Source organism: Nicotiana tomentosiformis, chromosome 12, assembly GCF_000390325.3.
Source record: "Nicotiana tomentosiformis chromosome 12, ASM39032v3, whole genome shotgun sequence".
NCBI classification, from domain to species: Eukaryota; Viridiplantae; Streptophyta; class Magnoliopsida; order Solanales; family Solanaceae; genus Nicotiana; species Nicotiana tomentosiformis.
The window spans coordinates 81,392,511-81,409,422 of NC_090823.1; the positions used below are offsets into that span (position 1 = coordinate 81,392,511).

The following is a 16,912-nucleotide window of genomic DNA, read 5'->3' on the forward strand; positions in this document are numbered from 1 at the left end:
TCATAGAGATTGTTCGCATGCATGGTGTAACTATTTCTATCATCTCAGACCGTAACACTCAGTTTACTTCGCATTGGATGATGGTTCAGTGTGAGTTTGGCATGCATGTTGAGTTGAGTACTGCATTTCACCCTCAGACGGACGGGCAGTACAAGCGAACTATTTAGATCCTTGAGGATATGTTCAGAGCATGCACTATTGATTATGGAGGTTAGTGGTACCAGTTTCTACCACTAACGGAGTTCGCCTACAATAATTGCTACTCCCTCTGTTTCAATTTAGATGAGGTAGTTTGACTCGGCACGGAGTTTAAGAAAAAAGAAGAAGACTTTTGAAACTTGTGATTTTAAAAACTTAAGGGGTAAAAGCTTTGTGGGGCCATGACATTTGTGTGGTTATAAAAGCTTCTCATTAAGGGTAAAATGGGTAAAATGAGGAGTTTAAAGTTGAGTTATTTCCAAATTTAGAAATGTTTAATTTATTTTGGAACATACTAAAAAGGAAAGTACATCATATAATTTGAAACGAAGGGAGTATTAGTCTAGTATCCAGATGGCTCCATATGAGGCCTTATATGAGAGGCGGTGTTGTTCTCCGGTTGGTTAGTTCGAGCCTGACGAGACTAGATTATTAGGATCGAACGTGGTTCGTGATGCTTTAGAGAAGGTGAAGTTAATTCAGGAGAGGCTTCGCACAACCCAGTCCATGCAGAAAAGTTATGAGGATCGGAAGGTTTGTGATATGGCTTTCATGGAAGGCGAGAAGGTTCTTCTTAGAGTTTTGCCTATGAAGGGTGTGATGAGGTTTGGGGAGAAGGACAAGTTGAGTCTGAGGTTTATTTGTCCTTTTGAGGTGTTGGAAAGAATTGGTGAGATTTCTTATAGACTTGCTTTGCCTCCTAGTGTTTCGGGAGTTGATCCGATATTTTATGTTTCTATGCTTCGGAAACATCATAAAGATAAGTCCCCTATTTTGGACTTCAATACTGTGCAGTTGGATGAGAATATAACTTATAAATAAGAGCCGGTGACCATTTTGGACAAGCAGGTTCGGAAGCTCGAGTCCAAGGAGATCGCATCAGTGAAGGTCCACTGGATAGTCAGCCAGTCAATGAGGCAACAAGGAAACCAAGCATGATATGTGGAGTAGATATCCTCACCTTTTGGCATTTCAGGTATGATTCTAAACTCATACAAGGACGAACGTTTGTTTAAGAGGGGGAGAATGTAACGGCCCAGTCAGTTATTTTATATATTTGAGCCCCGCTTTCCCATTTGATGATTCTTGTATGCTTGATTTTGGTTTTATGACTTACAAGATTATTGATTTGATTCCGGGAAGGTTTTGGAATGAATTGGAACAATTCATTCCACTTTTGGAGGCTTAAGTTGTAAGAGTTGACCAACATATAACTTTTGTGTAAACGACCTTGGATTAATGTTTTGAGGTTTCCAATTGATTCGTACGGTGATTTTTGACTTAGGCGTATATTCGGATTTGAATTTAGAGGTTCCTAGGATGTTTAGGCTCTATTTGCCGAAGGTTGGTAATGTGAAGGTTTGAAAAGTTCACAACTTTGGTCGGGAGATGACTTTGAGACTATCGGGGTTCAGATTGTTATTTCAGGACTTGGAACAGGTCTGTTTTATTGTTTGAAACTTGCGTGCAATATTTGGTTGCATTCCGAGTTGGTTAGGCATAAAACAGGCACTTGGTTGTGAATCTTTGAAGTTCTTGAACTTGAAGGCATGCTACATGTGTTTTGGTGCTTGATTCTTAGTTATGGATATTATTTTGGTATTTTGAGCTTACGAACGAGTTCGTATGTGGTCTATATACTTGTATGGATGTTTGGTGTGGGGTCTGAGGGGCTCAAATGAGTTTTGAATTGGTTTTGGATTGAGTTTTGAAAGTTGGAAGATCTGCTGGTGCTGCATACATCATCTTTGCGATGGTCTGCTCGCATTTGCGATATGGATCTGTGAAGGACGGCTTCATATTTGTGAAGCTTGTATCGCAATTGCGACATCTTCATTTGCGAAAGGTGCTTCTCATTCGCAACTTATTCGCATTTGCTAGGTTCTTGGTCGCAATTGCGAAGTCTACTGCATGGACCAAGTTCGCATTTGTGAAGGTCGCATTTGCGACTTCTACAACTTGTTATTAAGTGTCATTTCGGGACTTAGACCCATATCTTATATTTTGAACCCTAGACTTGGAGAGGGACAATTTTTAAGAGGATTTTTATACAAAGCAAGAGGATAAGTGATTTCTACTTGATTTTGATAATCTATCGCGTTTCCTCATGGATTATTAATACCCAAAATATAGAAATTTGAGGAAAATTTGAGAATTTTTTCTACTATTTAAGAAAATGTAAATTAGGGGTTTGAGATATGATTTGGACTTCATCTTGAAATCTAATCACATATTTGGATACATGGGGTTATGGGTAGTCAGGATCTACCTCTTGACTCGGATTTTGACCGTATGCGCTTGGGTTGACTTTTATTGACTTTTTGGAAATTAAATAAAGATTGAAGCTTTATTATTTGGAATTGATTCCTATAGCATTTGTTGACGTTAGTGAGTTATGTTTTGCTAAACTCGAGCCTGTTAGAGGTGATTTCTATGGGAAAGTCGATTTTAGAGGGTTGAGTTGGGCTTGTTGAGGTAAGTATCTTGCTTAATCTTGTGTCAGAGAATAACCTTTAGGATTGGACCTTAATTATTTAATTGTTATGTATATAAAGCAACGTATATGCGAGGTGACGAGCGTATATGCGGGTGCTATGTACGAAAAAAATCGAATTAGACTCTAGTCTTTTACTATCCCTTAATTTAATTGTGTGCTATTTATGTTACATGTGTAATCCTTTGTATGACTGCGTGAGCTTATCCTTTTATGCTAGAGATCATGTTTTAGGGTTAGTATCTACTAATTAGCCAAGATGGGCATTTGTAAAATTATTGCTAAATTGATTTTGTCATAATCACGTCTTATATCTTGAGCACACATCTGCATTTTAATGCTTTCATGTCCTTGTGCACATTATTAATGAATTGTGAGAATATGTCTCTTGATGATAAATTGTTATCTTGAATTTGTTATGATCATGGCACATATGGACATGTTGAGCAGATTGATTGGGTGTTGGCACGAGGTCTCTTCCATGAAAATATTGTTATTGTAATAATGTTATGGCACGAGGTCTTTGACATACGATTATGATGATATGGTTACCGATATGGCACGAGGTTTTTGTCGTGCGCTTATTGCTATGGCATGAGATTTTTGTCGTGCAGCGTGTGGATACAGATCTATCCTCCTAGAGTTGCCCTCTCATGTTTCTCTCTTGATGGCTTACACACGGATTATGGTACTTAAATTGATGTGATTGATTTCAATGGGGAGTTTAAGTATGGCATTCTAGGTTAGAGCCGTCAAAATGGGTTTGGCCCGTGAGGCCAGCCCAACCCAGCCCGCTACTTGGATAGGGTTAGGTTGGAATTTTTTTAGCTCATTTAAAATTGAGGCTTATAAGTCCGACCCAAGTCAGTCCACTTGCCCTTGAAGCTTGAACGAGGCTGGGTTGTGCCGGTCCGTGGGCCAAAAACTAATTACATTTAAATTTTAATATTTAATATTTAAAAAAAGTAAAAACTAAAAAAACTATTAACTATAATCTCCATTCCCCAACCTTAGATTGCTCATTTACCCTTCCATATCAATTAGAATTTAGATTTTTGATATGCATGTAGTATGACAGATTAGTTTTCTTTTGCTTAATTAACAACAAAATAGGAAAGTTTTAAGTGGCCAATAATATTTTTTTCAAAAAAAAAATATTATTTTAAGTGGCCAATGATCAATTTAGTTACTTTAATATATCACTAATAATTAAATTGCTCTTCAGTATAGAAAAAGGTCAAGTTTTAATAACCAAAGAAAATTGACAACACTAGCAAATTTCATGAATTTTAAAATTTTTATGGATTATAATGATAAAATCAACAAATGATGTTAAACCTAAATTAAATAATCTCAACATATAAACGTATTGAAGCAATCCCTAAACATGGAAAAAGTAAAAGAAAAGTATTAAAAAAATATTAATGTAACATTAGAAAAGAAGAGTTAGAGATATAGAGAATTTGCATTTCAATTACGAGATTACAAGTCAAATATCAAGATTCTTGTACGCTCTAAACAAACAGAAATCGATGATTAAGAGACTATGTCACAAAGAAATATTTAAAGATTTGAAGAATTTTTTTTTCTAAAAAATCGAAGGGCCAGCCCGCCCTAGCCCGCAACCCTCTTAGGGTTGGGTTGGGCTGGCCATTTTAAGGCCCATTTAGATGGCAGACCGGCCAGCCCTAGCCCACCAAATTTAAAACCCCGCGAGGCTTGGGCTGGGTTGGGCTGGCTCATTTTGACAGCTCTATTCTCGGTTGATAATGAGTAGTATAAGGTGGCATTCTTGATCATGCAAGTGAATTCGTTGCGTTGTCATGCATTTCACATATTTTCACGTTGCACTTAACATGCTATCATATGCCTCTGTTATTATTTGATGATTTGATTGTCAAGATTGATTTATCTATGTTGAGTTGATATCTCATATTTGTTGAGTTGATGGTATTGCATCCTGTAATATCCTTGTCGCAAGTAATTATATAAATGTTGCACATGTTCTTTGATTAGTGAGTATCACATGACTTGAACCTCGTCACTACTTCACCGAGGTTAGTCTTGTTACTTACTGAGTACATGTTGTCATGTACTCATACTATATTTTTGCACATTTTTGTGCAAATCAGGACGTTGGTTATAATGGACATCGAGAGTGAGCACGCTCGTTTATCAGGAGAATTCAAGGTAGTGTTGCATGACCGTCGCAGACTCTTGGAGTCAATCAAGCGGTTTGAATTTTTGATTGATATACCCCCTCATTGTCCATTACTGGATGGGGTGGTCAACTTAGAGCGCCCACCTTCTTTTCTGTTTCAAAGACATTAATCACAAGCAAATTATGCTTAGCATGCAATTAACTAATTTTCGAAGATCTCTATAATAACTTTATGCAAGTTTTCTGATATGGCAAGAAATCTATAACCATAGCTATTTTAGTTTTCCTGTTGAGAAAGATAAAGTAGAAGCTAGATTGGCATCCATGTTCAACACAATATCTTCATAAAAGGAGAAAAAAAAGGGATAAAGTTGTAATTAAACTAAAATGAAAGGGGTACACCAAAGAATTAAAACCATCCGATGGCTTGTAAGATTAGCAAGTATCGTTAAGTTATCAATAATCTTACATCATACAAAGCAAAAGAACACTAATCAACTTTGAAAACGATCTAGCACTATGCTCTAAGCTTCTAAATAACTTCTGTCACAAGGCTTTTCAAAAATAGCAGGCATGCATGGTAAGAAGCATTATCTTCTTTTTTTCTTTCTTCCATTTCTAGTGTAAGCCATGCACAGCACTTTGCTCAACTTCAGATTGTGACTCCATATTTACCATGGAACCAACAAAAACATGTTGTACAATCGTGTATGGCTCCAATTTCTTTCATATTTTTTAATTAAGTTGATTTTCTCTCGAGACAAGGCTAAATTAAATAATACTCCCTCTGTTTCAATTTATGTGAACTCATTTGATTGGGCACGGAATTTAAGAAAAGAGAGGACTTTTAAACTTGTGGTGTAAAATGAGGCACATATATTTTGTGTGGCTATAAATCATTGTATAAAGGTAAATTGTTTCCAAATAGGGAAAGTGGTCATTCTTTTTAGCACGGACTAAAAAGGAAATAGGTTCACATAAATTGTAACGGATGGAGTATGCTAGATAGAATTTCCAACCCTGATATCACACTAAGCAGCTGCTGAACCTCTTAAAGCTGCTTCACGTTCCTGACGCCGACGCTCTCTCTGAAATAGATTTAGGAAATAAGTTATCAATAATACGGTAATAAGAGGACAGAGACAAAAAAAATACACAGAATTAGAGCATTTAATACGAAATTGGGTAGAGGTGATTAGGGAAAGTTCAAAAAGAATTAAAGTCTACCTCAAATTAGCAAATATTTAATAAAAACTCTCTGCTAAACTTAAGTTTTGGTTTTACTAAAATCAACTTACTTCATAACATAATCTAACTGCCCCGCTAAAGCCACAACAACGCAAAGCACGTTCATGATAATTGTAAGATTCATTTAAGGCAAAATACTAAGAGTTCTACTAACAAAAAGATACAAATAGCAAAAACATTTATTCTAATAAATGTCTCATCACGAACAATAACTTGGACAGAGGATTATAAACAAGAAACAGTAAAGACGTAATACAAGCCAATGATTGCTGAATAGAGGAACAGTTTTCAGATTGATAGTGGAGATGCAAAGAACAAGTCTTACTCTTCTTTCCCAATATGGATGGAAGCATACGAAATCATAGACAGGAGTTATTGTTGAGACCAAAACAACATTAAGTCCAGTAAACAGTAGAAGAGCTGCCATAGGCCGAGTTCTGTGAGGCATTGCTGATATATGACTGACGTTGAACTCTTTAATACACAAGCTCACATTCAGTATACAAAACTGAAAAACAAGTTCAAAAAATCAGATAACTAAATCACATTACACAAACAAATGCATCCAACAAATAACCCTCATTGAACAACTTAGAAGTTTAACCAAACATTAATCAAGATGCTCCAAATGAAATATCTATATACAAACAACTTTTTAAAAAATAAAGTAGATTTAAAAAAAAAATCAAAAAATCATACCGACATCAGCAAAAATAGAGGGGCACTGGTTTCCTAAAAGTTCTTGTCCAATTAAGCTCTTACAAAGATTATCAATTCCACCCTCTATGTAGGATACAGTAATCCTAAACATTTACTTAGGATAATTCATCCTGCTAGTCCGGGGGGAGCTCTTTGGTTACAGGTTTGGCCAACGCAATAGTTTTCATCCAAACTCTGTATTTGCCTTAACAGAACTATTGAATATGTATAAATTATTAAGTTAGAGCTCAGTAACTTAAAAGGACTAAAATCCTGAACTCAGAAACTTCAAATTCTGGCTCGAACTCTACTGCTAGTCAATCCATTTTATAATCAAATGCTGGATGAGCTCCATCTTTGCTTAACTTTTGGTCTAACTTAGCCAGGACATTTGATTCCGAGCCCCCGTCCCCTAATAGATTTTCTTAGCTCTTTACACACTATAAAGTTTGAGTCTTTTTGGATGTAACCACTCATTCTTTTGCATAACTTAAAAGGACTAAAATCCAGAACTCATAAACTTCAAATTCTAGCTCGTACTCTAGTGCTAGTCAATCCATTTTATAATCAAATGCCGGATGAGCTCCATCTTTGCTTAACTTTTGGTCTAACTTAGCCATGGCCAATGTTTCCGAGCCCCCGTCCCCTAATAGATTTTCTTAGCTCTTTACACACTATAAAGCTGAGTCTTTTTGGATGTAACCACTCATTCTTTTGCAGTTTTACTGGTATACATCAATAAAATCACAACAGTTACTTATCGGAAAAGCTGTAAGTTAAAAAGAATTATAATTTTATTCAATCTTTAGAAGTAAAAACAAATATAGCTTCTTTCTTTTTTCCACCGTGTGTGTGAGAAGAATCAAGAATACCTTGTCTAATAAAACTAACCGCTAAACCAACAGCTCCTAATTCTAATCTCTATTAGCAAAATAATAGTTAAAAAATGCTCAAATTTAGTCTTAACATCAGCTCCAAATAATTAATAATCAAATAGATAATTAACTACAAAAATTAGGAGAGAAAGAGGGAACTTACAACTCAATTTTGCCGAAGAGAAATGGAGATTTGAGTTCTATCAGAAAGAAATGGAGAATGGAATCGACGGGCTGAAGAGATAGCCCTAATTTGAATTTCTAAAATTGGGCCGAGGTAAATTGGCATTTGCGCTTCCTTATAATTTGGTCCAAATGTTTTTAGATTGCCAATTTTTTGCCTTTTTCTTTTGCTTTTATTCTACATTTGTTGTTCACTTCCTTTCGTTAAAGCCAACACTAGAAAAATAAAATAAGTTCTTCTTAGCGTGAAAAAGATAATTATCTATCTACACTATATTAAAAGTACAGATATAATATATTAAAAGTATAGATATAGTATACTATATTAATGGTCTTCCTGCTTTTAATATAGTATATTTTCTGATTTTGTTATTGCATTTCAACTATTTTCTAGTTCTTATGATGTTATTATTTCTTTGATTTCTGTCTGATGGTACTAATATATTGTCCCTTCTCTTCTCGTCTTTTCCGTCTTCTTGAGCCGAGAGTCTTTCGGAAACAGTCTCTCTACTCCTTTGGGGTAAGGGTAAGGTCTGTGTACACACTACCCTCCCCAGACCCCACTTGTAGGATTTTACTGGGCCGTTGTTGTAGATAGATAGATAATTATAGAGATTTTCGAAAACTAGTTAATTGTACGCTAAGCATAATTTGCTTGTAAGTTGTTTGTGATTAAATGTCTTTGAAACAAAAGAGGAGGTGGCTGCCCTCTAAGTTGACCACCCTACCCTCTAATGGACTATGAAAAGGGAAGGCAAACAGGAACCAACCAAAATCCCCAACTGCTTGACTAACCCCTTCACAATCCATTCATTAAGGTTGGGGTGGCTGGAACCAATTAGACGTACAAATTGCGCAAACGACCGTCAAGACGCGGACCACAGTGCATCAAGTAAGACGCGTAATGAATGAGATTTGAGTGCAAGTTGAGACTGTAGGACTCGCAACTCTCAGAACCACCAACCGCCTAAATCCCAGTAGCATACACACGTTGTTACTCAATACATAGAACTTATTCTCTTTCTATAAACAAAATGAGGAATGAGGGAGAAAGATTAAAGAGAGGTCCTTATTAAAGAGGTTTTGCACATGAAATAGGACTAGTGCGGATTTAGAAGAAGGGTATGACTTTTGAAAAGACAAACATGCAAGGGGTAAAGAGACAAGTCTTTCGAATAACCAAGCTGAATGAGGACTCTAGCTCTCGCTCACTTAGAGCAGATGGAGATTCTCGGACAGGAAAAAGCGGTACTCCAACATCTATAGCAATGGATCTTACATATATTTCATGTTTGTTTGGACTACAACGGAAACGAATGGAGTTAAGTAAAGTAACGAGATTGTAGTCACTAACTGAAGTGGATGATCTTAACAAATATCATTTCTTAAAACACCGCAATATCACTTCGGGGAACGGCAAATATTTTTGTTTATATACCATTAGAACATTGCAATATCATTTTCGGAGAAAGGTGGAATCTGAAACTTGACTTTAAACCTAGCTAGTGAATAAGGTTAGCACTAGCTATAAGTTTTAGATGGCGGGATGGCTAACATAATGTCAAGTTACTCAAGCAAAGTTTAGTTTTCAAACACACCATTTCGTGAGGGGATCTATGTGAGAAGGCATGTCATTGTAGTGCTCCATAAGATTCAGCACTTATTTGTACAGCTTTCAAGCTCGAGTCTTGAGTCAAATGCAGGCAGAGGAAGATTCGTGTTGTGTCGTGGAATGCTTCTAGACACAGTTAAACCAAAGTTACAATACATCAAACCAATGACAGCAATACATCTTAAATCCATGCAGAGCAAGAATAGCATCATACCCAGTTAAAGAGGAATTGATGATATCTGTTGTTAAGTGTTCATCATGCAACTAACCACTACTACTACAGTATAATTACATAGGTACACAAGAGAAGCAAGAAGCACTTTTGCTTCGAGAAGAAAGATATCAACAACTCAGACACATCGATCTTCTTAAATGGATCGGCGTCTGGCAACATGTTTGCCAACATTCTACTTGGAAACACATTATCAGCATTCATTCTCTCAGCAATTCCATAACAAGGTTCTTTGGCATTGCTATTGGCTTGAATAAGACATTGGAATTGGCGAACTCGACCAGCATATCCAGCTTGTCTCATTTGGTAAAACAGCTCTCAGAATTATGAATGTTGCCTCTCTTTGCTTATTTTTCCATAATAGCTATAAAAGAAGTAAATTTTGGCTTCCAGTGGGTATGTTCCGCAGCTTTTTGCAATATGGAGTCGGCTTTCTCCACTTCTCCTGCTTCAATATAAAGTTTGGAAAGACCATCCCAAGCTAAAGGCCTGATTGGGCAGCCACTCTCTGCCATCCGCTTGACGAGATTTTTTCCTTTCGCCAACATCTTATGCTCCTATCCCGTTAGTAACCATTCCAAGTTTCTCCAGTTCTATATTAAGTTTTTGACACATCCCATGTGAAATTCAATGGATAAACTTATTGTATTAGCTCAGACGTCTTAACCATGGTCCATGGTCAACAGTCTTTCACATTCCCTCTCTCCGTTTCACTGTCAGACTCAATTTTATATCCTTCTTCTTCCAAATTTCTCACGATAGAACTGATTTAGCTCAATCGGTTAGAGCATTCTTCTCCTCCACCTACAAACCATCTTTCTCCCTCAGAAAACCTAATATTGTCTAGTCTCTTTCCATAAACAAGAGGACCTCCGCCATGTTTAATGAACACTACGGTTGGCAAGCATGGTGGTTAATTTTCATATACTACCTCAAAATTAGTACTTGTAGAACTTTATGGTTGACTCTTGCTAAAGTATTCTTCGAACGTCAGTCTCCATTTGGGTCATGTGTTATGATTTTTCATTGACGTCGTAACCATAAAACTTAATTGCCCACCCATTTTGACGAGTCAAATTGTTTGGATTCAGCTCCTCTCTTGTTCGTCCAGTTCTAGTTTAAATTTTTAACATGTGATTTCTTACTAATCAATATAGTTTAACCAATAGTTAAAATATTATCTTTCTTACCATTTTGCCAAAATATTGTATAAGTCATTGGCAGAATGATAGGAAAGGTACTATACTGATTAATAAAATAAATCAAATTCATTGAATTGTTAAAAGAACACATGTCAAAAAATTTAATTGGAACGGGACAACCAGGAGAAGATGCTCCCTCAAGAGGAGCTGAATCCGTAAATGTGATGGCTCAAAAGGATTGTAGCTGATAATTCCTTTTCAAGATGCACTACATCAGGAATATAGGAATATATTGCAGAGAAGGAGACCAATACCAAATAACAATGCAATGAAGCATTCATAAGCACCAAGAAAGGACCAAAAAGCAAATGGTTCTCTCGACATAACATTTTATTCAGGAACCCATTGGCAAATACATAAAACAACTAATAAAATCAATCATTGATACAGGAGATCTAGAGAACAATAAAGTATACTAACCAGTAACACATAAACTTTGCAAACAGTATTTCCAACTTCCGCATACGGTTAAAATCTCTCAGAATTAATGTTCAATATGTTAATTGCATCAAATGATTCTTAACTTCAGGTCAAAAAGCTTATAGCCTGTTTGGCCGCTTCTTTTTGACCAAATGTTTTTTTTTTGGTGCTAAAAGTGCTTTTTTCAAAGATACAGTGAAGAGTTTGGCCAAGCTTTTAGAAGGAAAAAGAGTGTTTTTGAGTAAAAGCAAAAACAGTTTTTGAGAAGCTGAAAAAGTAGCTTCTCACCCAAAGCATTTTTCTGAAAAACAGTTTCGAACAAAATACACTTAGGGCAAGTTTGACCCTAAACAATTCACTTTTTTCGAAAAATTCACTTTTTTTTTTCGGAATCAGTGTTAGGCCATTTCAAATTGTACTTGAAGTTGAATTTCGGAATTTTTCGAAAATTTGAAAAACTCCAAAAGGTTTTTTTCAAAATTCGCTTCAGATCACTCACAAAATTTCAAAAACAACTTCAAATTGTATTCATGTCCAAACACAACTCTAATTTTCAAATACCATTTCCGGAATTTCACAATTCTTATGTCCAAAGATATCCAACTTAGAAGCACTTCTTAAAAGCTTGGCCAAATACTAATTGCTGCTCAAAAGTGCTTTTACAATTAATTAGTCAAACACAAACTGCTTCTCACCAAAAGTAATTTTTTTGAAAAGCACTTTTGAGAAAAGTACTTTTCGAAATAAGTTGATTTTAGAAGCTTGGCAAAACAGGCTACTAGTCTCACTTTCATAATGGATGCCACGGATGCCTACGACCAAGATCAACTTTTCACAAAGTATTAGTATAGTTTTTATCACAGAGCAACTCCTACTTTACAATCCATCAATTTAGATATTTATTACACAGGTGTACTGGGATTAGCGCTAGTTTGGTCTACTGACCATTCATAGTCAATGCAAATGGCGGTAATCTTTTGATTGATAAGGCAAATGGTGGTCATCTGGACTAACAAATATTTGAAATGTGATGATAAGAAAATAAGTATCTGTAACGCGAGAATACTCAACGTTTCTCACTCTAGTAAAACCTTATTTTGTGTCATAGCTTTAGTATCTCAAGGACCTTTTCATCTACTCTTGTTACTAATTATTAGAGGTCCAAATACAAATCTTAAAGTGAGAAAAGGGCAACTACGCTACATTTCTTATTAGTATACTTTGTGCTATGGCTTAGTCATGTTGTTGAATATAACACTACAAAATAAAAACAATGTATAAGCAAGAGGAAAGCAAGTTCAAAAAAATATAAGAAACAAAAGGAATCATCAGAGTGATTAACCTCGATAGTCAACACTTGAGTTCAATTTAACAACAGGTCGTCCATGAATAGACTTCAGAAAATCTGCTGGAGTCTTGGTGGTTGCTGATCAATTCTCTCTTGTTCCACTCATTCTGAATTACTTACTCTGTAGCATCTCAAAAGCAGCAAATTATCAGGATAATTACAAAACCAGTATAAAACCATACTTTTCAAGTAAGTTACAGTAAACTCATTTGACATAAGAGAGTTAAAAGTGTATGCATTGGTAACTGAAGTGTCAGAATGTAGCCACCACCTACAACCAGGTTTTTTAACCCCTGCAAGTATTTTAAAGGGAAAATCACATTTTCTGATAACGAAAAGGGTTCAAAATTGAAATCTGATTGCAACATTCAAATGGTTTTCTGAGTCTCCAACAACAATTGATTTAGCAATTCTAGGTGTCCTAGTTCAACTTTTAAGATGATCGTATTTCAAACTTTGTTTGATAGGCCAGTCATCGAGTAAATAAATTGGCTTCTAGCCCATTACTGGACAAGATATCCTTTTCAACTGGGTGGGATCAGAGTCAGGAAGATGTCGTGCATTTCGGAGTTCAAGTTTACCCTCACAAAAGTTAAACAAATTTGCATGCAGGGTGTGGTGAATATTCCATTCGGTAATAGACCATAAAGCTGATTTACTGGCTACGTATACATCCACCATTCTCCACAGTACATGCGGAGTTTTTTAACTTTCTCAAGAAGGGATCAGAACCCTGGACTCTACGAGTTTTTCCTGTAGCATCACTAGTGGGGATCCCTGCAAGCTCAGCCATCACAGCGCAAAGTCCCTCATGCGCATCAGACAATTCTGGAGAACTCTTTTGGTTTCTAATATTTTCATATTCAAGACCTACCTATTATATATGAACCAACTACAAGTACCATAGCAAAGGATCAAAACTTGCACGAGCTTGCTTTTTCCAATATACATCTCACAGAGGCAAGTCTAGAGCACATTAAATTAAATGAGTTAAGGAAGCACCAAATAAATCTAATTGGGCTTTAGGAGATTTCCAAGGAACAAATAAAAGAACTATTCTAGTAAGAGCCTCTCTTGTTTTGTGCAAGCTCTAAATGAGTTCCACCACTTTTTTTTTACAAAAGAAACGAACGAGCTCTTTATATAAATAGAGGCTCCAGACTTCAAATGACTTTTACAAACTAAAGTTAACTAGAAGACAACAAATAGATATTATCTTCTAATGAATAACTTGAAGATGACTAAATTGACGCCTAAAGGCATACCCTATCTTAGAGGTGGACACCTCACAATACAAAGACTTACAGTCACCACATTTTGACTCTTCGGGTTAATAACCACTAAAGATCAGCTTTGAAGGGAGATGAATCACGGCAAAGGCATTTGATGACATCCTACACCCTAGGTGTAATAAGGCTCAACCTAGCCTAAAATATTCCATGACATACTTTATGTAATTACATCCACCTAGAACCAGAGCACAAATTTGTTAGTGTAAACCAAATGATAATCCTCCGGAAAGAGTTTCAACTTAACTGAAGGTTGTACAGGTAAAAAAAAATGTTGTTTGTCATCAACACCCTTAACATACCACTGAGTTGCACACTTGTAGTACAAGAAAGAACCCTATAAAACCCACTATAAAAAAAAATGGCAGTTCCATAGATAAATGTTTTCATAAATTTAAGTAAAATTTATTGTTTCCCATAAATCACAAATCTAATACGTTTAACCAAGATTTTTCATCAAATTAATAAAAAAGAATTGTTTCTTTTAACTGAGAAAACTTGCTAGCATTACATAGCTCCAATATCAGAAATTTTGTATAAACATTGATTCTTTCCTTTCCCTAAGATTGGTCAACTTCCTTAATACAATCAACTCCAGGGAAAAAACAAAACAAAATAGGAGTAAAACCTCGGAAATTAACCCTTTAGTTCTGGAAACAAACAACAAATTCTCAAACTTAACAAACTTTCTTTATTATTTTTCGAATTGTTGTGGTTTGTCCTAAGTAAAAGATGCGGGACACGAATCCCAAACAAAAATTACATAACGATCGAAAGAAAACAATTTCAGTAATTGGGCAAAGTAAAAGAAAAAGAAACACAAGTTCAATAGAAGATGTACCTCAAAGACTGATTCTTCAGCAAGGAAGAAAAGTACAGAACCGAGAAACTTTGAAGAGCCGAGGGATTTTGTGCGGAGCTAGACGTGTATATGAGGGGCCTTTAGACCATCTCAACCCTAAGCCAATTTTTACGCCAAATGATATTTTGGAGTAAGATTTGTTATTTTGGTGCTCCAACCCAAGCCATTTTTCACACTATTTTGGCGTGTGAATAGTTGTAACACTATTAATCAACATCATTAATATTTATTAATATATCTTTTATTATATAACACTTCTAATTTGACATATTATATATTTTATAATTACTTATACTTTTTGCATATTATAATATTAATTTTAGTGTATAATTTTTATAAATTAATTTTTGTATATATTATTTTTATATAAAATTATAAGTTAATTTTATTATAAGTTATAATTGTATAAAAAAAATATAACCATCACAAAAATATAAAGTGAAAATATACAATATAATAATTGTTAATAAATAACACAATGTTCATTAAATAACATAAAATCAAATATTTAATACAGTAGCGACTGATTTAGATTAAAATTCAAAATACATTAAATAACATAATGGGATAAGAAAATTATTACAATAATTTAGTACTCTGGTAGGTTGCTTCCACATTTGGATGTATGTGGCAGAGGATTGGCGTGGTTGTGGCTGTTGAAATTGTTGACTTCTTTTATGCATTATTCTCTTTTGTTCTACTATTGTGCAAACTATTCGTGAGCCACGTTCTCAAAAGAATAAATATTTTGCCATGCAACAAGAATCATATCGAAAAGATGTTGAACATGCATTCGTAGTTTTGCAATCTCGTTTTGCAATTATTGCAGGGCAGTCACATTTTTGGAGAAAAAAAGGTGCTACATGACATATTAACTACATGTATTATATTGCACAACATGATAATCGAGGATGAGTGTGATCTTAATGCACCAATTCAAGATGCTTGGGAAGGTCCAGCTCCAACACTAGAAATTGTAGTAGATGAAAATTATCGTTTTGAATAATTTTTAGCTTGACACAGAACATTAAGGGCAAAGATGCTCATTTTGCACTTCGTAATGCATTAATAGAGCATTTATGGGAGCAACATACTAATCCTGAAAGTCGAATATTTATGTAAAAATTAAACTAATTTTTATCATAATGTAATATTTATTTAATTATATTTTATCAATGATTTCACTTTTATTTGAATTATCCATTAATATGTATAATATATAATATTTGCTTATAATTTATATTATTTAAAATTTATGGTATAAAATAATTTTATATTAAATGGTTATATAAGAAAGGAATATGAATTATATGAAATAAATATGTAAGAAAGAAAAAGGAAAGGATTTGTTTTATGAAATAAAAAATAAATTTAAATAAAAGAAAATAATATAATATAGAAGAGAGAGAATAACATAAAAAAGATATTCTTTTTTGGTGTAAAAAATGGTGTAATGGATTGGAATTAATTTGCACCATTTTGGTGTAAAAACGGTGCAAGGATTGGAGATGCCCTTATTAAAGACTTCATAGGGGTCGTTTGGTAGGCTGTATAAGAATAGTGTTGTAATGATTCGGCCGGTCGTTTTGAGTATTATGGTATCGTTCCCCATTTATTGCTTGTTCTATGCTCATTTGTTGTTATGGGACTTACCAGGATGGTTGGTTTGGTTTCGGGGATGATTCAGAATGAATTGAGACACTTAGTCTCAAGGTTTGAAGCCTAAGATGAAAGAGTTGACCGAATGTTGACTTATATGTAAATGACTCCGAAATGCTTGAATTGGGGTACGATTCGTATTTTTGATGTTGTTTGATATGATTTGAGGCCTCGGCTAAGTTCGTATCGTGTTTTAGGACTTGTTGGTAAGTTCAGATGGGGTCCCAGGGGCCTCAGGTGTGATTCGGATCAAGTTTGGCTTCATGTTAGCCTTGTAGGACTGTTGATTTTTTGTGTTCTGGTTTCCTTCATCGCAATAGTGAGGGAAGGTCCGCGATCGCGAAGGGTCTTTGAGGACTGCTGGATTTTTCTCTTCGCGTTCGCGAAGTAAGGTGTGTGATTAAGGAAGTTGAGGAACTTGTGCTTCACG

At 35.1% G+C, this 16,912-nt stretch overlaps 1 protein-coding gene across 2 annotated transcripts; it reads right to left on the minus strand.

Moving 5' to 3' along the window:
- Positions 1 to 5,262: 5,262 nt before the first annotated feature.
- Positions 5,263 to 14,961, minus strand: LOC104110688 (uncharacterized). 2 transcript variants are annotated; one of them, XM_009620225.4, is made up of 5 exons: positions 14,803 to 14,961; positions 12,667 to 12,793; positions 9,457 to 9,596; positions 6,427 to 6,609; positions 5,263 to 5,941 (listed from the first exon to the last, which is right to left on the minus strand). In XM_009620225.4, exons 3-5 carry the CDS (start codon positions 9,457 to 9,459, stop codon positions 5,885 to 5,887), a joined length of 243 nt encoding a protein of 80 aa, XP_009618520.1. In that variant the 5' UTR covers positions 9,460 to 9,596; positions 12,667 to 12,793; positions 14,803 to 14,961; the 3' UTR covers positions 5,263 to 5,884. The 2 variants fall into 2 exon arrangements, with proteins under 2 accessions (XP_009618520.1, XP_009618521.1); XM_009620226.4 differs by lacking the exon at positions 9,457 to 9,596 and having other exon boundaries at positions 14,803 to 14,960.
- Between the last annotated feature and the right edge of the window lie 1,951 nt (positions 14,962 to 16,912).